The sequence below is a fragment of the Kogia breviceps genome, chromosome 3 (assembly GCF_026419965.1).
Source record: "Kogia breviceps isolate mKogBre1 chromosome 3, mKogBre1 haplotype 1, whole genome shotgun sequence".
NCBI lineage: Eukaryota > Metazoa > Chordata > Mammalia > Artiodactyla > Physeteridae > Kogia > Kogia breviceps.
In genome coordinates, this window is record NC_081312.1 from 102,129,088 (window position 1) to 102,153,451 (window position 24,364).

The window sequence follows — 24,364 nt, forward strand, 5'->3', positions numbered from 1 at the left end:
TGGCATGCCTCAGTCCCTACCCTATGGGCCACTCCCATCCTCCCAAGTCCAGCAGACATGAGGACCAGTATTGTCTGAAAATGTCTTGTTTTTATTTAAGGACAAAATTGAGACATAACATATACATTTGTACACGGAGAAAAAAAATACCAGAAAGGAGTTTACAAAACCTTGGTCACTGCCATTATCATTCAGTGGCTCTGGGGCTGTGTCAGCTGGCAGGCTGTGAGGGCTGTCTCTGGGTAGCAAGTTGGCCAGCTTGAGAAGTCCCCTCAGTCCACCCACCAACTCCTACCACCTCTGGAGGACAGGGTACAGGTTTTAACCGTGAACTCCTAAGCACCCATCACAGTGACACACCTCCTTGGGAATCCCCAGGACTAGTGGAAGGTGACCTAGACTCTACTTGGGAGTATGGGAGAACCCTAGAGGATTAGTCTGGAACCCTCAGAAAGGTGGCCTGAAGGATGAAGTTCTGAACTGATTCCCCCTACCCTATCAGTCATACAACCTAGATATTGCTGATGGTGGGGGGCAGGGGTCGGGTAGAGTCTGAGGCCAAAGGAAAGGGCAGCTATCTCTCTGGAAGAGAAGAAATCAAATCAGACAGGACCAAATAAACCACAACCAAACAGTCAAACCCACCTTCCTAGAAGACAGCCAAAGGCTGGCCAAGACAACTTTAGGTCAGCATCCTCTATCCCTCTCCATCCGCAAATCCCTACCAACCCCATTGCACATTCAGTAAGTCTAAAGAGGGAAGGGCCCCAGAGGGCACACTGGGAGGGTGCAGGGGGCCTAAAGGGCTATGAAACGTTTGTGAGAAACATGAGGCAGGAAAGAGGCTGGGGCAACCAGGCCAGAGGCTCTGGAAGCCCGGAGACCACCCCAGTGATCTGAGGAACAGAGCTCAGACTGCAGCTCATCTAAAGGGGAGCCCTTAGGAGGCTACCCCAGCCTGGGCAGGAAAGAAGGGCAGGACTGTGGGAGCCACGGGCTGGGTCTGTGACACCAGATTCAGGCCAGGCCTGCTGGGGAAAGAGTGGAATCTCAGGACTCCAGCAGAAATAAAACTCCAGCTGGGGTGGGCCCAGGGGCAGCCAGTGACCCCAAGTGTTTACATGTGTGTATGTGTGTGAGTACATGTGTGTGTATGTGTGTAGGGAGAAGAGAACTTCAGTCCCGCTGCTTCCAGAGAGACAAAAAAATCCTACCAGAGAAGGAAAGACAGCTGTTTTTTTTCCTCTTGTGTAAAAAACAGTCCCTGTCCCTCCCTCCACTTTCCTTGGGTGGAAGGGAGAGCTGGTTGCTGAGGAAGGTGGAAAAGCCATGGGCAAGACCTTCCCCAGGTCTGTGCTGGGCATAACCACTGCTTAAGGCACCCACGGAAAGTGCAGCTCAGAAGGCAGGTAAGAGAAAAGGCAAAGGCAGAGGAAGAGTCAGGAGGACTAATTCCCCTGGAAGGCTCCTCGGGCAGCAGATGAGGCAGCGCTGCGGAAGGTCCTGTTACTGAAGATGCCCTGGGAAAACTCCTCTTGGGCCTGCTGGAAGCTGGCCCCCGTCCGGCGGTACAGGGAGTGCACCTGCGGAAAGAGGCTGTGGTGAGAAAAGCCCCGCCCTGTGGGCCACCAGGAACCAAGTCATCCAGGTTATATTCCCAAGGGAGGCACCACAAACCCCAGCCTGCCTGAACTCCCACCCAGAACTTGGAGGAAGCTGCTGGACCTTTGAGGACCCAGGAGGCCCAACTGCTGTAGTGATGACCACCCCCATGGAGAAGGCAGGAGAGAGGTGCCTGCTTCCTTGGGTTTGCAGCTGGCCCAGCACCCACCACTCACCCGCTTCAGAAGGAAGAGTGAGAGCACGGCACAGAGGGTGAAGAAGCCAGCCACCACCATCATGATGATTGACACAGCCAAGTCTTGCCTCAGTATAGACAGGGCTGCGATCCAACCACTGCAAGGGAGGAAGAAGCCAGAGGGGGTGTAGTGGGATTGGGACCCAGAGTTCCCCGTGAGGGGCTCTTCTCCAAATGGCCACTGTGTGCTGAATACCGCCCAGGCATCTCCCTGCAGCACAGAGCCCTGTGGGCCAGAAACCCTTGGCCTATGAGAGGCCAGGCCTCTGTGAAGGCCATCAGGCCCCACACTGCCCATTGGGAATCTTTGGGCCATGTGAGGTCTGGAAGGGAGGATGTGGCTGCTGCCTTCACAGTCAGGAATAGCCCTAGGTAGAGCCTTTCCTGCTGCTCTGGGGGTTACGGGGACATGGGAAGTCTGGCTACTCACTCCTGAGGGCCCTCTCTCTGGGAAGGAGGACCACTGGCCAACCCACTACATTCATCCTCTCACCTCAGCTCCTCCCACTGCAGCCCAGGGACAGCCCCTCTGCCTCCAGCCAGTCATGTCTCCTTCCTGAGCCCCAGTGTCCTCATCTATAAAGGGGATGTCCTCACATTTTCTGGTTTAAAAACTTACTACAAAGCTATAGCTATCAAAAAAGTATGGTACTGGTATCAGGACAGATGTATAGATCAATGGAATAGAATTGAGAGTCCAGAAACAAACTTATATATTATTGTCAACTGATTTTTTTTTGGGGGGGGGGGCACGTGGCATGTGGAATCTTAGTTCCCCAGAAGCACGGAGTCCCAACCACTGGACCGCCAGGGAAATCCCAAGTGTCAACTGATTTTTGACAAGTGTGCCAAGACCACTGAATGGGGAAAGAATGGCCTCTTCAACAAATGGTGCAGGGACAACTAGATATCCACATGCAAAACAATGAAGGGGGACCTTACTTCGACCACATACAAAAATTAACTCAAACCTAACTAAAACTATTGGATTTCATCAAAATTTAAAACCTTTGTACATCAAAGGATACTATCAAGAGTGAAAAACAACACACAGAAAGGAAAAAATTTATATCTGATAAGCAGCTACAATGCTGAATATATAAAGAACTCAACAATAGACAACCCAATTACTAAATTAGCAAACGATATAAATAGACATTTCTCCAAAGAAAATATACAAATGGCCAAACAAGCATATAAAAGATGGCCAACATCCATTCAGGAAACAGCAATCAAAACCACAATGAATTACCACACTTCTCAATTGGCTATAATAGCAAAAAGGAAAAAAAAGAAGAAAATAACAAGTGCTGGTGAGGATATGGAGGGACCGGAACTCTCATACATTGCTACTGGGAATGTGAAATGGTTCAGCCTCTGTGGGAAACACTTTGGGAGTTCCTCAATAAATTACACACAGAATTACCATATGACCCAGCAATTCCGCCCCAGGATACATACCCAAAATAACTGAAAACAGGTACTCAAAAACCTGTACACAAATGTTCACAGCAGCACTATTTGCAACAACAAAAAGGTGGAAACCCAAATGTTTATCAAGTGACGAGTGGACAAACAAAATGCAGTATCTCCAAAAACAATGGAATATTATTTAACCATAAAATGGAATGAAGTATAACATGAACCTTGAAAACATTATGCTAAGTGAAAGAAGCCAGGCACAAAAAGCCACATGTTGTATGATTCCATTTACATGAGGTGTTCAGACTAGGCAAATCCAGAGAGACAGAAAGCAGTTCAACGGTTGCCAGGGGCTCAGGGAACAAGGGAATGAGGGAATGAGGAGTGACTGATTAATGGGCATGGAATTTCCTTATGGGGTGAAACAAATGTTCTGGAACTAGACAGTGGTGATGTTTGCACAACACTGTGAATGTACTAAATGCCAGACTTGTACATTTTAAAATGGTTTAAGTGGTAAATAAAATGATAAATTTTATGTTATGTGTATTTTACAATCAATAATAAAAAAGGGAGGGGGGATTATATCCACCCAATCGGGGAGGCTCTGAGGTGAGATGAGAAAAGCACTGGGAGGCTGGAGGCTGCAGAGCTCATCCAGGCAGGGCAGTGAGGGGCTGAGCCAGGACCAGAACTCAAGCCTTCTGGCTCCCAGTCCAGGGTATAAACAGCAGTTATTAATCACAGCCTTTTACCAGGACCTCACTTAGGGCAATGAGTAATGAAACTGGGTCACCAGTCAAAGAGAAAAGGGGCCAGATTAGAAACAGCAAGGTGAGAAGGAAGAGGGGTTGGGGGAGGGCAGCGTGCACTTGCTCCGAGTGCGAGCTGAGTCACCCCTACCCACCACTCTGGACTTGCCAGCTCCACTGGAGGGAGGGGACCAAAATAGTACAGCCCTTCCAGGCTCAGGCTTTCAGCCAAGTGCCAGCCTGACCTTTCTGTAATGTTCCCTGTGCACTGGAGCAGAAAGGAAAACATCAGCCATCGGCTTTTCTTTTTGAGACTAATTCTGAGCTGAAGACTGCAGTAGCCAGGACACTCAAGCCAGCTGTGCTCAAGGAGAGCAGCCAGAAGGAGCCGATCCACGAGGGGCAAGTGCTCCATCTCCTGAGATGACAGGGCCTCTGGAAAAAGTCACAGCTCACAGTTTTCAAAGGCCAGGACACCCATCAGCAGCTGCCCAAACCTCAGGGCTTGTCTGGGACCTGTGAGAGTAACACCAGCCTCTAGGAGGGCGTGGCAGGAGAAAAGGAAGAGGAGGCCATCCAGGGCAGCACACAGCCCTGGTAGCCTAAGGATTCAGGTCAAGTCCACTCAGAAAGTGGTGAGCAAGGCAAGACAGCGAGTGTAGGTTACCAGTGAAGAAGTGGACGGGGGCACGAAGGCAGACCCTAGCTGACCCACAGTCCCCTCTCCCTGCCATGGTGGAAGATGGGTCATCTGTGGGGGCTTTCTAGGAGCAGAGAAACAGGGCACAATTCTCTCTGTACTGCCCCAGCTCTCACCTGTCCCCCAAGCTAGGGATGCCGATCAACTGGATGATGTAGATCCCTATTTGACAAAAAAATACAAAGAAGAACACGAAGAAGCTGAAAGAGTTGTCGGACCTGTGGAGAGAGGGGGAAATGAGAAGTCACAAGAGGGTTTGGGGCTCATTCCTCAGCCTTCCTCACTTGCTATGACACCTTCCTCACTAGGAGCCAGGAGGTAGGATGCTAGTAGAAACAGCTCCAGAGGGCAGCCACGCTGTCCATAAGGACACAGGCACTCACCACTATAATCAAAAAGGGCTTGCCTTCCACTGCCTTCCAATTTAAGGGGTCAGTGCTTGACTCCTTCCTCAAAGAACTAATAAAGTTGCTCACCCCAAGGACAAAGTAAATAGCCTAACAGTCCATTTCCTAGGGTACTTATTTGCATTACAACAGGGAAGAAAATCTAAGCCTGTTATAAAGACGACAAATCTTTTATAATAAAACTGTAGTCCTGGGCGGAAGAAAAGGTATTTGGGAAGTAGGGAATATCAGACAAAACTGGTGTTTTGAGTACTTCCATCTCGGTGTCCTGGAGGGCTAGAATACAGTGAGAGTGCAGGTTTTACCTGCTGAGTGCATGGGAGGGTTCAGCCACTTGCCCCGCCCCCTCTTCCAGGGGCCTGCTGGGCTCTCTGTCCTGAAAGCATCAACTGTGAGGCACAATTCTAAAAGCCCTAGGGGGGTGTGAGGTGGACTCATTCATGTCCACAGAATCAACTCTAGGTCAACCTGTCAAATACTGGCAGTCAGCGATGCTCAAGAGTTATGGGGGAGGTGGGGGAGGAACAGAAATGAGCATGGAGGGGTAAACCGCTGAGAGCTTATCCAACTCTGTCAGACTCTGTCTGACTATCAGAGAAGTCCCACTTCTATCAGAGAAGCACACCCTCTTCCCAGTGACTAAAATCCCACCGAACCAGACAAACTGGGAGCAGGGGGAAGGCAACTAAGACTCTGGATTTCCTCTCTAGGTCTCCTGTCTGTGTCTAGTCCAAGGACAGGGCCCAGAGCAGACCTCAGGTACAACTGAGGAAAACAGCTTTCCTGTCTGTTCTCACTATGGGTAGAAATGGGAAAGTGAATTCCCCCACCAATCCATTCTGCTCTAAGACTGGGACGGGGCCCCAGGGCATATGGCCCTTGGCCTGCGACCGGGGACGCCAGCCATACATCCACCCCTTGCCCCAGCCCTACTCACCTAAAAGCCTTGTAGATGGGTCGGTACCAACAAAGGAAGGCACAAGGGGTGAAGATCACAAACCACAAGATGGAGAGGCCAAAGTCTACTCCCTTGGAGGTGTCGACTAAGAACCAGGCCAGGCAGGCAAGCAGGTTCAGAAACAGAGTCACTGAATGCACTGGGAAAGGAGAAGGGAGAGAGAGAGAGAGGCTTGTACCAAGGTGACTGAAGGCTTCCCCAACAAGGCAAACCACCCCCTGCAGAGGAAACGAAGTCCAGGCTATGAGGGCAGCTGCAGAAATACTAGAGGACCTCGGCCTGTACACCAGCAGGGTTAGCTCCCAAATCCTGGTTTTCTGCGACCTTAAAACCAGGGACCAAACCAAGTTCTTAAGAGATGATGGGACAGCCTAGGTATCTGAGGAGTGGCAGTGGAGGGGCAGATGCAGACCCAAGGGCTGACCCTTGGGGAATGGAGTCTTTCTCTCAGCAACTCTTTCCCCTGGTCCTGCACAGCCCACAATGGAGCTACAGGAAGTCTTTAACCCTCACTCTTAGGAGCTGAGGGGACTGTGGGGAGGGGAGGCCTTCACCTAAGGAGGGTCCTTTAGCGCAGCAAGCTCTGCAGGAACTCAGAATCCTCCAGCTAGTCCCACTCTACCTGATCCATGGTCTGGACTGTCCCTTGAGGGGAGGTTCCTAGGACAGGCAGCAGATTGTAGAAGGCCAATTATGTGGGCAGAAGGCACCCCCCAGCCCAGCCCAGCACTGAGAAAGGCTGGAGCCCGCCAGGGAGGAGCAGCCAGAGCAGATGTAGGGCTCTCGAGTCACAGCCCATTTCACCCTGGAGCTCCAAGGGGCAGGAGCAGGACTCACACATCCAGAGATAGTAGAGCATCTTGCATATCCGCTGGTAGTCAGCAGGGATCTCTGTGGAGAAATCCTGATAGAAGCAGGGCTTGACAGGGCACCACACGGGCAGGGGCGGCCAGTTGTTCTCTCTCACTGTGTGGAAAGAGGTGAGGAGGTGAGCCCGGCCTCAGCAGCAGCTTGGCGGAATGCACACACCGGCCTCGTTCATGGGCCAAACCAGGGCTCCCAGAGCGGCGCCAGCAGGCAGGGCTCAGGGTCTACGGATACGGAGTGGGATGGGAAAAGGGTGATGGGACACAAATACCCATGAGCTCACTCCAAGATAATGGACCCCAAATGTACTGGGAAACACAGAGCTCAACAGCCTAAGTGATTATTTTCATTAACAACCAGACCATAAGTGCAAAGGGTCATCATCATGAGTAAGGAATCCTGGGACCAGTGCCTCCACTCTATCTAAGAATTCTAGAGCTGGGAAGGAGTGCAGAAATAATCTATATCCATTAGGACTACATGGCAAGTCTCCTGACCTCCACCTTACTTGGTATTCCCCAAGCCCAATGCCATTCTAAGATGAACAAGAGTTCAGGAAAGCTCCAAGGCTGCCCTAGAACAAGAGGGCTCGGGGAACTCCCTAAGCCAGGCACGGCGGCCTCCCTTACCGTGTATGTTGGCCACAGTGTTTTGCAGCTCCCGCTCCTTGCGTTCCAGCTCAGCTGCTTTCCTGTCCAGTTCTTCCTGCTGCCGGAGCAGGCTTGCCTGGGCTGCAGAGGCCACAGCCTGGAGGGAACAGAGGAGGTGGCGGGTGGCCAGACACAAGAGACAGTGAGACAGTGTCAGCGTGAGCAGAAGTCAGAGGGGCCTTGCCCCCATGCAGGGAGAGCCCAGAGTCCTAGCCCTAGGGTGTCTTGGGTATCTGAGACCACCGTAGAGAGGCCAAGGTGACCTGCCCCCTACCAGCTGTATACCACCTCTGGCCCCTTAGCCATTACCAGGGCTCTTCTCTCCCCTTCATCCCTGAGCTTGTGTTAGGGTTATTTCCGAGAAAAAGAGAGAGAGAGAGAGAGAGAGAGAGAGAGAGAGAGAAAGAGAGAAGGGGAAACAGTGCAAACCTGCCAGCAGTGCGAGGGGAAGATAGATACTTGAGTGCAGCCTTGGGTACCCAGAGCCTCCGGGATTTACCTTTAAGCACCCCCCTGCCCCACCCCCAGGAGTTGCCCAGAGGTGCACCTGAACTGTTACCCAGTATAACCCAGGACAGCCCTTTAGGCTTGGCCCTGCTTCGCCTGGCTTTCATGGCATGAAGAGTCCAAGCTTTATCCCTTTCCAGGCAGAGCTGGGCCTCTGAGTGAGGCAGCTAGGAGACTACATGTGAGGCTGAATACAGCTGGGCTTGGGTCTGGTATTCCAGCCCAGGGCCCTGCTCCCCCTGTTGGGACCTGGTTCCTCCTGAAGTCTACAGTCTTCTTTAGGGAGTAGGTATCAAACAGGTCATCTCACAGGATGACAAGGCAGGCATAACTATACATACGTAGCTGCACGCGTGCACTCTCTCTCTCTCCAAAAGGCTTTCTCCAAAGAGCTAAGGCTGCCTTCAGGAGGTAAACTTCAGGCAGTGGGGGCGGAAGAACTGACCACCTGAGACCACGTGGAGGGGCTTAGCCTCCTCTCCCAAGTCTTCAACTTCAGCTGAGTAGGACCAGGTCCCTACGGCCCACCACCCAGCCGAACAGGAAAGTCACCCCTGCCTCTAAGCCTTGCCTCACGTCCACAGGGTTCTAGGGCCATGGGTGGGACTCAGGGGCCCAGGCAGGGCAGAACGTTCAGAGCAAGTCCAGTCAGATGGTAGGAGCAGCCTGGGGCCCACTTGAGTCCACAGCCCAGCTGAGGCAGGCTCCAGGGGCCTTGCCCTCACTCTTGCTCATCTATACTTTGCCTACCTTCGGAAGGTTTCGCATGTAGCTGTCTCTGAGAATACTATCTCCTCCTAGTAGCATCTGCCTCTCTGAGAGCTCACTCACTGCCAGGAATCTGGTAGGCAGGAACCTGTTGGCCTAAGCAGGAGCTGCAACATACAACTCCACTGTGGGCCATGCTCACTGGGGGCAGTGAGAAGCGTGGGGTAGGACAGTGAGGCATGGAGGGGAGTGTCGGGCACAAAGCAGACAGATTCACAGTATTTGGTGAAGGAACAAAGGAAAACAGGAAGGTGGGCAGGAATAAATGAGGTTAAAATAATAAGGAGAAGAGAGAGAGAGGGAGGGAGGGAGAGAAGAGAGATTCTGGGCCCTGTGTAGGAGAGAACAAACCAAAGGCCCAAGGAAGATGTGGAATGGCACCAGAGGCAAATGCTCTCTCTGACACCAAGGACCCTGGCCTGGTGAGTAGAGCTTATTTTGGGTGGTGGAAGTAGGGTGGGGGGAGAGGATATGGGGAGAGGATATAGGTTGGCAGAGCAGACTCTCCATCTGCAAGTGACCAACTTCCAAGAGATGATCCAGAGGGTCCTGAAAGGGGAGCCAGGGATGAAAGCCCTCTGCCCACCCCGCAATCTCAGGGCTCAGCTACTGGTCTGGGTGTATCCCCTTCTGGAAAGTAGCGGTCACAGGGATCTTGTCAACAGTACCTGGGGGGTTGGCTGTGTTGGCTCCACTGAGGGCTGGAGAACTGCCGGCTGCGAGGGCCCAGGGAGCTGTGTGACAGGAACCGTTGTTGCTGCATTTGTCTGCATGGGGCAGATCAGAGGAGGGAGGTGAGTGGGCCTCCATTAGTTGGCCATGTGGGGACAAACCCACAGCAGGGTGAGTGATATGCCCCTGCCTGTGAGGGGTACTCCCTCTGGGCCTACCCTGGGCCTCCTTCTGCAGCTTCTTGGCCAATGAGCCTCAGGCTCTGGGTGATATGATGCCTAACCCAGACCCTTGCTGGATCCAGAGCTCCCCAGCATCACCTGGCCCTATTCCGGGAGGGGCCCAGATCATGGATCCCAAGGGGAGAATGGATGAGTTCCTCATCCTTACCCCACCCCCCTGAGCTCACATTAGGACTGTCCCTTTGAGGACTGCAGCTTTTCTGTCTCTGTCTCTGCCAAGTCTCCTTACTCCAGAGACACCAGCACCACCCAGAGGACCCAGGGACTCAGAAAGAGGGCACGCTCACCAACCTCGGAGAAGGGGTTGAATTCAGCCAGGCCTCCTTGTGGCGCACTGGTCAGCTGGGTCACAGAGGGATCCTGAGAAGGTGAAAAAGAGCCATTAGATGCTAGGGAAAAGGGAGAACCTTGGTGAGGCAGAGGGAGATCACCATCTCTCGGCCCCTCCCAGGGACACCTGGCTGAAGTGAGGCTGCTGATGGCCCTTCCTAGTGCCCTGGAAAGCCTCTCCCGAAGGCTCTTGTGCCCAGCCCCTGCCACACCACAGCTGCAATCGCTTCTCCCTTTCTGGAAAAGGAGTGGTTCAGCCCAGATGACTTCCCTGAAGAGACCCAGAGCGAGGTCTACACTCTGAGGCATGGGAATAGACACCACACAAGTTCCTATTAGTGCCCTATAGAAATTCAAAACGGTTAGGGAATTCCCTGGCGCTCCAGTGGTTGGGACTTGGCGCTTTCACTGCCGGGGCCCGGGTTCAAGCCAGTGAACTAAGATCGGGGAACTAAGATCCCACAAGCCATACAGCACAGCCAAAAAAAAAAAGAAAAGGAAAGAAAGAAATTTAAAATGGTTTATAGTATTTACCTCCAGGGAGGGTTTGTTTGTTTGTTTTTTTTTGGAGGGGAAGCAGGTGGGGGAGGTGGGTAAATGAGGTGATGTGGATGGATACATACTTTTCACTTTCTAACCTCTCTGTACTGTTTTATTTATTATTTTACAGAAAACATTTATTCCTCTTATTTTTTAAAGGACAGTTTAAGATTCTGGAACAAAAACATGCTGCTGGCTGCCAGTGCTAATTTTATTAAATCATGCACACTTGCTAGGGATACAGATATGAAGGACTCAGATGAAAAGCCAAGAAATTGTTTTGGTTTTTTTTTTCCAGATTCTTTTCAGAAGATGCAAAAATGTCCTCAGAACACATCCTTTTCCCGAGTTTTCAATCTTCCCTTTCCCATCTGATCTCTGCCGGGGCCAACCCTTCATGCTAAAGGCCTCACGCAGGGATCTCTGCCACCCTCTCCACCAGAGCAGCTTCCGTGCTGGCCTGAGGCTGGGCTGTCTTCATCCTGCCCCTCACCCAACAGAGCTCCTGTACACTTCCTCCTCTTCCCCATACAAAATAGTATGGGGCTCAGGTCCAGCTGGACAGAGATGCCTCTGAGGGAAACAGCTGCCACCAGACTCTGCCAAGGTCCCCGTTATAAGGCCTCACCTAGGCTCCCCTGTCTGTACACCTCACCCCTAGTCCCTCACTACTGGTCCGGATGCTCCTGTCCTTCATGCCCAGCTTCCCCTTCAGCAGGAAGCCTCCATAGATTGAATTCTTAAACACAATGTTAACAATAGACAGACCCTCAGAGAACCACCCCTCAATTTTTAGATGTGGAAACGGATATTCTCCACAGTGCAGTACTTGTCGTAGGTCTCAAAATGGGAACTAGCTCGCCATTCTGAACATTTATAGAGCCACGGGTCAGCACCGAACGTGCCTTTTTCACACACACTAACTTCCTACCAAGGACGTCAGCTCCTAGAAGGTGAGCCTGTGTCTGCAGGGCCCCAGGGCCTAGCCCAGCCCCAACTAACTTCCCGTCTCTGGATGGTCCTTGTCCTCTGCACCTCACCCAGTCTCCTCTGCAAAGAGGCAGTGTGGCTGTGTCCTTTCTCCTGGACACCATCCCTGCCTGGTGGCTCCTGCAACTTAGACAAAGTGACAAGGTGAGGCTTGAGAGGCCACCTGAAGTTGGAGGAACTGGCCTTGAGGTTATTTGTTGGCTGAACATCTAGCAGATTTCTCCCAGAACTACTGAGCTGCCTTTCTACATGAAAGATCTGGGGCTCAGTATCTGTTCCCCTTTCAGACTCTGCAGACATCAAGCCACAGCAGAGAAAGTGAGCTGAAGTCACTGAAATCAGATCCACTGTCCAAGGAACTTGAGTCTGTCACTACAGGACAAGGACAGCAGGGCAGCTCTGGCAGCAGTTTCAGGAGCCAGCGTACATGCCTGGCTGTGGTACCCATGTTTAATAGGCAGCCTCCAGAGCCACGAAGAGACATCATTTCCTTTACCAAGGTCAGCCAGAAGAGGATTCTGGGAGGCAGGGGGACTGACTACCCTATCCATAGTGATCCCTCCTCCTTTCTCTAAAATCTTAAAAAAACTGGCCCTGGACCCTCACCAGGCTCACCACAAACAAATCCTGTCTCCTCTAGCAGGCTATAAACTCTGCAGCCAGGTGTTTCTGGATCTAGTTCATATTTCTGGCTCCCTAGTGCTTGGTGAAGAGAGCGTGATGCAAGCAGAAGCTCAGGTAATGTCTGAGAATAAGTGCTAGATGCTGTAGGCCCTCCTCTGCTTTCTCCGGGAGGTACTGCCCAAATGCTAGGGCACACAGAAGGGGAGGGCCACTTGCATCACAGCAGCAGCCCTGGGGCCCAGAAGCACCTTGCTTGGGAAAAGGAGCCTGGAACACTCTGGGAGACACGGGTACTTTTGACCAGAGGAGACCTAGGCTCTTTCTGAAAGATGTATATGGCTTCAAGAGAGGCTGAGGCCTAGTGAGAGAGGGAGGGAAGAAGAGGGACAGACAAGGGAGCAGATGTATACTGAGTGTCTACCATGTGCCAAGCTCATCACACAGCGATGCTACTGTGGAATTCTAGTCATCCCAGAACTGGCCACTGTGTCAAGCCACCAGAAAAGAAGGTTCTACCAGGTTCTTTTTCAACTTGGTTCCTCGACAGAATTAAGCCCCACTGCCCCAAGGCATTCACTGTCTGCAATGACGTGACTTCTCTCCGGCACATCTAGAACAGTCTTGGTTATGTTCCATCCTTGGGAGAATGGAGAAAACACTAGTTCCACTCAGCTTCTGTGTTCCACAGCTCAGCTGAGCAGCACTGACTGAGAAAAGCTACAAGGCACCACCTCATTCAACCTCACAACCATCCTGTGAGGGAGGAGTATGCAGATGAAGAAAGCCCCAGCTCACAGAGGGGAAGTAGCTCATCCAAGACCTCAGGGACTGTAGTGGCTGAGCCAGATTTTGTTTTTGTTAGTTAGTTAGTTATGTAGTTATTTATTTATTTATGGTCACGTTGGGGCTTTCTCTAGTTGCGGTGAGCGGGGGCTACTCTTTGTTGCGGTGCACAGGCTTCTCATTGCGGTGGTTTCTCTTGTTGTGGAGCATGGGCTCTAGGGTGAGCGGGATTCAGTAGTTGCGGCCCGTGGGCTCAGTAGTTGTGGCTCGAGGGCTCTAAGGCACAGGCTCAGTAGTTGTGGCGCACGGGCTTAGTTGTTCCGCAGCATGTGGGATCTTCCCAGACCAGGGCTCGACCCCGTGTTCCCTGAATTGGCAGGCAGATTCTTAACCACTGCGCCACCAGGGAAGTCCCTGAGCCCAATTTTGAATCCAAGTCTGTCTGTCTCCAAAGACACGAGTGGTAAACCTGAGTGCGCAGTGCGTCCCCAAAGCCTGGCTTGGGGGCTGACCAATGGAAGGTGTCCAGTCAATGTGGAGTTGAGGGGTCGAGGGATGCTGACAAGGGCACCGTGAGTGACTGGGACTACTGCTTCTGCTCGGCTCTTTATTCCCAGACTTCAGAGCAGTCTTTCCTGGAGAACACCCCTGGTAGAACACAGGCAGAGAATCTTGCAAGTAAGGACCACACTGACTGGCCTGAATGAGACCCTCAGATTTTACTCCAAGTCACAAGTAAGAAGTCAACAGCAGCAACCTTCCTTCCTACTCACCCAGCATCAGCTGGCTCATAAGTGGGTCAAGTAGTTATTTAAAAGCATGGTGAGAGCTAAGTTTCAACTACAAAGAAGTAACCTGACACTCCCTAGTGCCCAAAGGACTCAAACTGGTTAATGCCCTTTACTGAATTTATAACAAACAGAACGCTCCTGATCTCAGTTCTTTTCATTCAGCAAGCAGTCACAAACAGTGTGAGGGACACACCAAGAGGAAAAGGACGCAGCTATTGCCCTTCTGGAGACCAAAATCTGGTAGCTGAGACACGTGCACACAGCACGAGAGTAAAAACAGGCGCGGAGAGGAGGGGAGGGGAGGGGAGAGGAGGCCCAGGCGGGCTTGGAGAAAGGCATGGTTCCAAGAGGAGGGGAGGAAGGGGAGCAAAGGCCCAGTCATTAAGCTCAGGCCATCAGAGCTGAGGGGCAAAGGAACACCCCGTGGAGCTGGGGTGTGAGGGACTGAGAAAAAGATGCAGCACGGCTAGGCTGCAACTCTGTCGGGGAAGCGCCTTGAAAAACACACTTGCTTTCACTAGTTTGGCAACCCCTTTCCATGCATTTCCCAGGTCCTGGCTGTGCTCGAGTTTACTGTGACTCTTCCTTGCTTTCCCACCCTACACTCCACCCAGGCTCCCAATGTGAGATTTATTTTCAGTCTCCGAATAAACACATTAAATAAATACCTCATGACCTAAAAGAAACTCAGCCACTTTCTCTGGGAGGCAGAGAGTCACCAATACTTTGGAACCTCTGTGAAGTCCTATTTGCTTTAGCGACAAGGCTGTGTGTCATAGAACAAGAAGGGGCAGTCATCGCCAGATCGGCTGGCTGGGTCCCAGGCGTACAAAGAGCCACAGTTAACCTTGGTACTCTCTGAGCCAGAGCCTGAGAAGCCATCCAAAGGAAACATGAGGAAAATATGTAAAAATCTGTATCTGCAAATGTATTCATTGCACCAGTATTTACAACAGGGGAAAAAAAGCAGGGAACAACTTAAATATCCAGTGACAGCGAGCACAAGTACATTTTGGTGCACATCCCCTCGATGGCCTAAACAGCCACTAAATCACAGCTATGAACACAGGGCAGCAATAGAGAAAAGCCTTGGTTATATGAATATCAAATGACAATTCTGTCAGAAATACTCATATAGAAAACACATCAAAATAACAATGGTTGCAAAAGACTGGTAGAAATATGGATAATTTACTTTGTTTTACAAATTTTCTATAATGTGATTATGTTATGTTTATGTTAAACACACACATACACCACGTACACGCTTATTTTTAAAAAGAGAGCCTGAGAACCCACCAAATAAGCAACATGCGCCTTGGGGCCTCCCTCCCTGCCACAGCAGTGATGTACAGAAGCGCCAAAAAAAGTGAGTCTAAGTCCCTGGCCTGGCGTTGAGGCCCTCCCTGACCTAGCACCAGCTCTCCTCTCAGCACAGCCTGTCCTCAATCAAACGGAGCCCCTGCCATCTCCTTCCACCTCGGTCTGTTTACTCCCTACACAAACCATTCCACACCAGCACAGGGCAAGGGCACCAAGAAAAAGCCTTGGTTCCTGCCCCCAAGAAGCAAATAGCACAGAGAACACAACAGAAGCCAGGGCAAAAAGTGACAGCACATGATCAATGCTGAACAAGGTGCAGGCAAGTGCAACAGGCTTGCAGAGGAGGGAGTGAGGAAGCTGTCTGGAGACTCAGGGAAGGCTTCACTGAGGTGGCATCTGAGTTGGATCTTGAGAGAGGAAAGAAATTTAGCAAGCACTAAAGAGGGAGAGAAGAACAGCATTTGCAAAGACACAGCATCTTTAAAAAGAGCTTGCGTGTGTTCAGGGAGAAGGTTCTGGAGGCAGTGGGGCGAAGTGCGTATATAGAGAGAGGAGCACCAGGGACCCAGCCTGCAGAAGAGGTCAGGCCGGACTGCAGGAGTTCAGACTTCACCCTGTGGGCAATGTGGACAACTAGAGATTGTGAGCAGTGATCACCTCTGCCAGCAGTGAGGAGAGTGCGATGCGTGGGGAAGGAGGATGGTGGGAAGACTGGCTGGGACACAAGAATCCATGTGGGTGATAATAAGGCCTGAACTAAGGGATGACTCTGGACATGGAGAAGAGGGTACGGGCTCCAGAGACCCTTCTCAGGTAGATGGCACAGGCTTGGCCACTCCCCGGTTAGGTATGGAGTTACTGCAGGACAAGATGGGGAGGGGAGGGGGGAGGGGAAGGAGAAGGGGAGGGGGAAGAGGAGGGGAGGGGGAGGGGAGGGGAGGGGAAGGGGAGGGGGAAGAGGAGGGGAGGGGGAGGGGAGGGGGAGGGGAGGGGGAAGGGGAGGGAGAGAGGAGGGGAAGGGGAGGGGAGGGGGAAGGGGAGGGAGAAGGGGAGGGGGAAGAGGAGGGGAGGGGAGGGTGCCACTGAGCAAGGCGGTCATGGGAGAAGAGGAACAGGATTTTCAGGAGCAGGTGTGTGGGAGTGGGGAGAGGATCTGAGAAGGTACTGAGTCGCACTGGAAAGACGTATAAAATGTATCTCAGGACTTCCCTGGTGGCATAATGGTTAAGAATCCACCTGCCAATGCAGGGGACATAGGTTTGAGCCCTGGTCCGGGAAGATCTCACATGCTGCAGAGCAACTAAGCCCATACGCCACAATTACTGAGCCCACGTGCCACCAATACTGAAGCCCACACACCTAGAAGCCACCGCAAAGAGAAGCCCACACACTGCAATGAAGAGTACTCCCTGCTCACCGCAACTAGAGAAAGCCAGCACACAGCCATAAAGACCCAACACAGCCAAAAAATAAATTTAATTAATTAATTAATTAATTTTAAAAAATGCATCTGGGTGGAATGGGTAGAAATGTCCAGGTGAGAGTTGGAAGCACTGGTTTGAAGCTCAGGAGAAGGGTGAGGGCTAGAGTTCTAGATCTGCGACCGCTGGTATGCAGATGCTATTCTGAAGCCATAAAAGTGGGAGGACTTACTTGGAAAGGTATACAGTGAGAACGAAGTCAAGGACAGAACTCCAGGACACCCTTAAAGGTATGAGACAGGAAGAGAAAACAGGAGGAAGGAGGTGAGAGTTACCAGTGTAAAAAGGCCAAGGACAGAGAATTTCAAGAGAGACTGGCCAAACGAGCTTGTGCATCACAAGCAGCAGACACATCGTGGGCCCATGGCTCCCAGAGAGACCACAGGATCCAAGAGTGAGGAGGTGCCTGGGGCTGCGGGGGTGACAGTGCGTGGAAGCGACTTTAAGTTCTTGGCGCTCCTTCACCTGAGATACCCTCTCTTGCCATATGCCAGGCTTTCTGCTCTCAGCTCAAGCCCTTCCTACCATGCGACCCTACCACAGGACTCTGCCTCGTTCCTCCTCAGATCCCTCACAGATCCTTTTGGCAAGTTTTGACTCCCTTTACGCACCACAGCATGCTGTCATGATCAGCGAGCATTTCTTAGCTCTCCTACCACATTACAAGCTCTGACAGGCCATGTGCCCATTTATCTTGGTCACCTGCACAGGATCTTGGAGCAGCAGTGGCTCAGTGATGTGCAAAAACATGTCAGCATCTCAAAGGAGCACTGCTGGACAGGTCACATCTTGCTAATTAATGTGCATGGCACTCTTTTCTTGAAGAAGCAGCAGGTACCCCTTGTTTGTCCTGGTTAAATATTACCATTTCTCTGAACCCAGGATCATCCTACACCAAGTGGCTCCAAAGAAAACTTAATAGTGTAGGGTCAGAGTTCAGCTGTGTCTCTGGCCAAGTGCTTTTGAACACCCAGCCTGGCTCCAGGCGCCAACCATAAAGTCAGGGACACCTCCCTCACCCTGGGCCCCCATCTGGGCAGAGCTGTCTGGGGTCAGTTAAACTATATGAACCTTGCCATTTTCAAATTTCTCGAGACAATGCTCCTATTCCACAGGAAAGTTCTACCAGGTCCAACTGGTGGTTTTGAGAATTACCAAAGGTACAGTCAAGCTGGAGCCCACCCTCTCTGGGAAGTGACAAAGCCCTCAGTGTCTGTGCAGGGAACTTCATGTAACTCTGTTCACACCCAAATCACGTTTCTGCCACCACTTTCTCCTCCCACAGAAGAGAAACATTTTAAATCCTTGGAAGCAGCCACACCACTGAGATTATCTTTTAACTGCAAGGAGGCAATGTGTGAAAGTGATATGGTGTGATTTGGCAACTCATGAACCCTGAAAGGCTTCCTCTGTTCAGCACCACCAGCTAGTCCACTCCCCCTCCTTGAGATCAATGCCGACTGCCTGGGGTAACCTGGCAGATATGCCAAGTAGGAAAGCAGCCCAGGCATTTGCCTGGGTGAGCTGCTTGTTAGTGGACTGATGAAAAAGAAAATGGGGAGTACAATGCCTACCTGTAGCCCTCAACCTCTTCATCACCCAAGACTTTCTGATAAAATTTTGGCAACAGACATGCTGGAAAGAAGGACCTGCATACCCAGATGGTACAAAGCAGATGTGCCATAATTCACAGAGGGATTAGGGAGTGCCAGTGGAGGTTGAGAAATCAGCCACACTTGGCTTGCAGTTTCCTGCTTCCTCCGAGGAGTTTGGTAAAACCTCTCCTGCACTCTTGTGACAACTTTCCACTCACAATGTTACTGTGCAGGAAGTTTTCTAATAACCCCACTATAACTATACACAAGGAGGGGATCATAAAAACCCACGCCCACAGTTCGTGGTGGGGATGAGAGTAGGGTATACCTAAAGAACATTTATAAGGAAGTCAGCTTAAAGGCGCACCAGGAGCTTCAGGGGATATTAAAAGAGTTAGCAGAGGGCTTCCCTGGTGGCGCAGTGGTTGAGGATCCGCCTGCTGATGCAGGAGACACGGGTTCGTGCCCTGGTCCGGGAAGATCCCACATGCCGCGGAGCAACTAAGCCCGTGAGCCATGGCCGCTGGGCCTGTGCGTCCGGAGCCTGTGCTCCGCAACGGGAGAGGCCACAACAGTGAGAGGCCCGCATACCGCAAAAAAAAAAAAAAAAAAAAAGAAAAAAGAAAAAAGAGTTAGCAGAAAAAGGATTCCGTGGCTGAATAACTTTGAGAAAGGCTGGGTCAAACGAAGTTGAGCAAATATCTTTATTGTAGGATTTCCTGGAGCCTTTAACAAACTAAAAAGCCTGGTCAACTTTCAAGAAAAATGATTCCTAAACTTATTGGACCACAGAACCCTGAGCACCTTTCAGGACTGGTATTACTCAGAACACATGCTGCATTAAAGTACCATCTTAAAAAGCACAATACAATCCATATTATTCCAGCCCCACCCACTGAACAACAACAAAAAAGCTTATCTAATATTAATTTGTTGGCCTAAGTAACACCAAAGCAGTTTAAAACCTTTAAAACAGCACTGTCTTGAGAATGAGACCTGGATCTGAGTCCCTTCCTGCTTCAGATTAGCTGGTGACTCTGGTATGTCCCATCCTCCCTGGGTTCTTGGTTTCCTCATCTCTAAACTAAAGGGGTTAGAAGAGATTTCTGAGGATGTTCCAGCTCTAAAAGTCAACCATGGACTCCAAACACTAAGTATATTTTTGTAAACCACCATGGAGGAAAAAAAAAAGACTCTGCTCTGAAGGCCAGCTAGGTGTGACAGTTTCTGAGCCTATCTCCTCTCCACCTGCTCTCTCCTGAGCTCTGTGCCAACACCCTATGTAAATGAAGCTGGGTTCACACTCAGTCACCCAAGGGCTACACCCTCCCAATGTCCCAGCTCTGGCAGTCAGGGAAGCAGACACTACCATCACAAGGAGAGGGAGGGCAGCTCTCCAGGAGAAGGAGATCTGGGGCCTCACACCCAAAGCTCCTTCTCCCCACACAGCTGTGCGCCAAGAGGGAAAACCCAGCCCAGGGTCAGGAGGAGCAGAATCGCAGCCAGCCAGCTCTCTCCTTTACACACAGGCTTCCCCTCCAGACGTTGCTCTTTACAGGACCACAGCTGCTTCCTGTCCTGCCATATCCTGGGGCTGCCTGATGGACAGACTGTCTTGCTTGAATGCAGAAGTTACTTCTACCACAGTTTGCACAATCATTTCTGGGGTTGGAGATATGGTTTAAGACTTTCAAGCTGCTATTTATACAGGGCAGAATTTAGGCCAACTATTTGTCCCACTGCTAGCACTGAGGACAAGCTCTCTGCATCTTTGGACAGCTGACTGCCTCTGTCAGATGGAAGCAGACATTTTATTTCTGATTCTGACAGCACAAAAAAAAAAAAAAGGAAGAAAGATAAAAGCACATCATTACACAGCACACATACCAAAAGGCTACTAGATCCTTACTAAAACTCAAACTCCAGTAACATACAGCAGTTTTATAACTAAAGCAAAACAGTTACCTGAAGACACTGGCAGAAGAAAAAAATGCAAATGTTCTTTCTTTACTCAAATAGAGATGACTGCATTACATAAGAGATAAAGTCCTCCAAATAGTTCTGTCAAGAAGCATTAAGCTACATGAGGAATGTTAGGAATTCCCTGAGGTTACATAGCTATCAAAATTTGCCTTGAGGGCTCCCAGTGGCTAAGTCACCTTGAGACCAAGAGACATAAAATTTTTACTCAGACATTCATTCTAGTCTCCTTTGTGTTTGTTCTAACTCCTGATGGGATTCAAGGTGGGAAAGCTCATGCTGTGAGTTGCAGGAAGGACCCCTCCAAGAACTTCCCCTACACCTGCAGGAAACTTAAAGGTGCCAATGACCAAAATAAAGTACAAGCAGGATGAGTTCATGTGCCTGGTGACATCCTGACAAAGCAGAAAGCTCAGGGCTCATAAATCACCAGTCAGCACAAGCAAGCTTCCCTAGAACTGGTTTTAAGCAGACATGAAACAAGAGGCATAGGAACTGTGGAGCTAACAGGAGTCCCAATCCTTCATCATGGAAAAGAATACCCTTGTGCTCTTAGCTCAAAGGCGGAAGAGTTTTGGCTTTAAATAGGAAGTCTCTTTCTTCCTCGGTTGATTGTTCAAAAGGTCAGGCCAGCTCATAGGTCAGTGCATCTCAACTACCCTGCCACCATACAGAGGGCCATCAGACCAACATTCCTTGCACTTCGAGACCCTCGGAGGCTCCTCACTTCTCCTCCCTCCCTAACCTGGGCTCTCACATCTAGCCAAAACCCAGTCCAAACTAGATCCATGGCCAAGGTGTGAAATTGTTACCAAGGCCGTATTTCAGCTTGGGTTACCAGCCTTCCTTTCCTGACAAATCTCAGGGGCTCCCCTATAACTTATAGACTAGTTGGCTGTGTGTATATTGCGGGGGGTGGTGTTTTGGGGATTTTCTCACATTTCTCCATCCCAGTAGACGGTTCCACCTCCTCATTATGTTGCTGTCACCCCCTCGCCTAAAGTGACTCAAGGCTGGTGTCTCTCCAAGACTGCGGGACGTGGTAGCCACACATCCCCCTCAGGTGAAGTAGCTTCTCTATCTGAAGCTGGGGGTCTCCCTGATCGTGTCTGTGCCAGTCCCCTTCCCCAGCAGTGCCCAGTTAGAGGGGCTACGTCCCGAGAGCTAGACAGTCCCATCTCTCCCCAGAGTACAGCACCCCGCCCCCTCCGCTAGTCCACCTGCTGCTAGTCCCGCCCCCCAGACGCTACGATAGGCCAGCCCTCAAAGCCCGCTCTCCCATTGGGCAAACGGCCCATCCCTCCTACGCCACGTCTCCCGGCTCTGGCGAAGAGGCCCGGGCGGCGGCCTTCGGCACTAGACAGCGCTGTAAGATGAGGGCTCTACCTGGAAGGGGTTTACGTCCACTGGGTCCGCGAAGGGGTTGGTGTCGAAAGACGACATGGCGGTCGGGGACCGACAGGGAAGCTCCGATAGCGCGTCTGCCTCCGGGTACCCAGACCCAGCGGTGCTCTGCGTGTAGACCCTCCACTTCCGGGAGCTAGGCAGCCGTTCTGGCGCAGGCGCAGCGTCCTCTCAGAGGGGCGTGGTCATGTGACGTCACAGAAGTCCGCTCCGCCCTCCTGCTCAACCCACTGTGGAACTGCTGGAGAGCGTTCCGCTTCCGTTGGAGTTTTCGCTGTGCCTGTGCTTCAGGGGTTGAGGAGGCCCCGAGGGATTTGGGAGACAGAGGAAGGGCTGGAGCCGTTCCCAACTGCTTCTCGGTCAGATAGGTTCCAACATGGTATTGGGAACTCCCCAAAGTGGAGTTGGAAACTTAACCCCTTTGCTTTCTTGGAGGGCAAGTTTGAGAAGTATGCACTGGTTCAGGCAGGGGACAGAAGTTCGAGCCAACGGCGGGAGCGTTGGGAATGGAGTTACTGACTCGAGAGGACTTCGCCAAGCTGGGAAAGGATTCTGGTGGCGGGGGCCGAACAGAGAGGTTCTTTTCGGAAGAACCGACCGTGCAGCTGCCCCCAACACTAGCTGAGACCTGCCTCTCTTAGACCTTGCCCCCGGATGTCAAGTTTTATCGTTTTAGGGATGAGGATGCCTGAGCCCAGACAGGTTTAGGGCCTGAGCTGGGATTAACCTGGGCATCAAGCATTTATTAAGTGAATGAGGGAGTTCAGCAGTAGAGCCATCAAGCATGGGGGAGATGGCTGATTCACTCTCCGCCAACCCATGTTATTTATTCATATCTTTGTATATTTCTGTGGCCCCTGAATCCAGCCACTGTCATCCCTTACTCTGGACAAGTACAGGGCTGCTAATTGGTCTATTGTTGTTCATGTTGTAACTAGAGATCCATTCAAAGGGGGCAAAATTACTACGGAACTTTCTGTTTAAAATCCTTCAGTTATTTTCCATGAAGGCCCAAATTCTTCGTTTGGCCTCTAGGACTTGCAAGATCTGTGCCCCACCTATCAATCCTTCCCATTCCTTCTTGTGCCTACCCCACCACCACGTCCCACACCGCTGTGCATTCTAGCCCTGCTAGTGGCTTTTCAGTTCCTCAAACTTCCCTTGTTCCTCCCTGCCTCAGGGCCTTTGTACTGGCCTTTCCCTCTTCCTGGTATGCTCTTGAGGAGCCCGAGCCCTCCTCAATCCCTAGTTAACACCTGCTTATCTTTCAAATTTAGGCATACAGGCCCCTTGCTCAGGAGTGGTCTCTCTTCACCATAGATTAGAGCACTCTTCCCCCACAACGTAAGCTCTTCTATTACCCCGTGCTTTTCCCTCATAATACCTATTGCAGGTTGTAATTACACGCTTGTAAAGGTAGTTATTTATGTCTGTCCCTCCCACCAGACTCTAATCTCCACAAGGGCAGAAGCAGCATCTGTTTTGCTCACTGTTGTATTTCTGGCACTAACATAGTACCAAGCAGATGATAAGCATTTAGTAAATATTTTACTATTTCCCTCATCCACTTTTCTTAGGGTCCAGCTCAACATTTTTTCAGGAAATGTCCTGAAGTGGGGGAATGGTAGGGATCTATGTTTGTGTCCCCTTAGAAACTACTTACCCGTAACCACCAACCGTCCCCACACGGCTACCCCTTTTAGGGCAGTATAAGGAAAACCTCTCGTGTTTCTCCTTTACTAGTCACAGAGGACATTTTCTGTGACCAGATATGTGGAGTTTTTTTCCCTACACTAATCAATTTTCTGATACCAGCTGGGTGTCATTCAATTTAGTTCTGACACTATCTACCTGGAGTTAGGGTCAGATCCCACAGGTTAAGTAAGCACTCAGTCCCACAAGATTGCCTCCACTTAAGAGGCCAATTACAAGTCCGGGTGTCATGTCATCACCTGTACCTCTATAAATCGGGGTTCCCACTACCCACTCCTTAGGTTCAATAATTTGCTACAATGGCTTCCAGAACTCAGAGAAACACATTTACTGTCTTATTATATAATAAAGGAGATGATAAAGAATTCAGATGAATGGCCAGTTGAAGAGATACATAGGGCGAGGTCTGGGTTCTGAGTGCAGGAGCTTCTGTCCTTGTAGAGCTGGGGTTTGCCACCCTTCTGGTAAGGAGATGTGTTCAACGCAGAAGCTCTCTAAACCAGTAGTTCAGGTATTTTTATGGAGACATCATCATGTAGGCGGGATCAACTGTTAATTCGATCTCTCCCTTCCCCGTAAGATGGGAGGTGTGGCTGAAGGTTCCAAGCTTCTAATTGTGGATTAGTCTTTTTGGTGACCAGCCCCCATCCTGATGCTATCCAGGAGGCCACCAACAGTTGCCTCATTAGGACAAAAGATGCTCTGATCACCCAGGAAATTCCAAGGGATTTAGGAGCTCTGTGTCAGGAACCGGGGTCAAAGACCAAGTATTAGAACAAAAGATGCCCCTAGTACTCTTACTGCTTAGGAAATTACAAAGGTTTTAGGAGCTCTCGCCAGGAGCCAGTTATTCTATCACAGTATCACAGGCAACACACAGAGATCTTTGCTGTCTGCAGCCTGAGAGGAGAGCAGTCCACACAACATGAGGCTGTCCTGCCTCCTCCTTGTCTGCCCAGCCTCGTACATTGCTGGACTGTTGAAGAAAGAGTGGAATTTGATATCAC

The 24,364-nt window shown here is 50.8% G+C and overlaps 1 protein-coding gene across 1 annotated transcript; it reads right to left on the bottom strand.

Moving 5' to 3' along the window:
- Positions 1 to 70: 70 nt before the first annotated feature.
- Positions 71 to 21,811, bottom strand: SCAMP2 (secretory carrier membrane protein 2). The gene is made up of 9 exons (XM_059056808.2): positions 21,627 to 21,811; positions 10,095 to 10,163; positions 9,558 to 9,656; positions 7,594 to 7,711; positions 6,935 to 7,063; positions 6,077 to 6,236; positions 4,849 to 4,950; positions 1,839 to 1,956; positions 71 to 1,583 (listed from the first exon to the last, which is right to left on the bottom strand). Exons 1-9 carry the CDS (start codon positions 21,681 to 21,683, stop codon positions 1,449 to 1,451), a joined length of 987 nt encoding a protein of 328 aa, XP_058912791.1. The 5' UTR covers positions 21,684 to 21,811; the 3' UTR covers positions 71 to 1,448.
- Between the last annotated feature and the right edge of the window lie 2,553 nt (positions 21,812 to 24,364).

What these genes read in the sequence shown, in the direction of transcription:
- SCAMP2 (XM_059056808.2), bottom strand. Translation starts at nt 21,683, where the DNA reads ATGTCGTCTTTCGACACCAACCCCTTCGCGGACCCAGTGGACGTAAAC. An exon ending in CAACACAGCCAACCCCCCAG is followed by an intron (nt 7,712 to 9,557) that starts GTACTGTTGACA and finishes TGTTCCCTCCAG; the next exon opens with GCTGTGGCCTCTGCAGCCCA. An exon ending in CACTCTTCCTTCTGAAGCGG is followed by an intron (nt 1,584 to 1,838) that starts GTGAGTGGTGGG and finishes CTCTTTCCGCAG; the next exon opens with GTGCACTCCCTGTACCGCCG.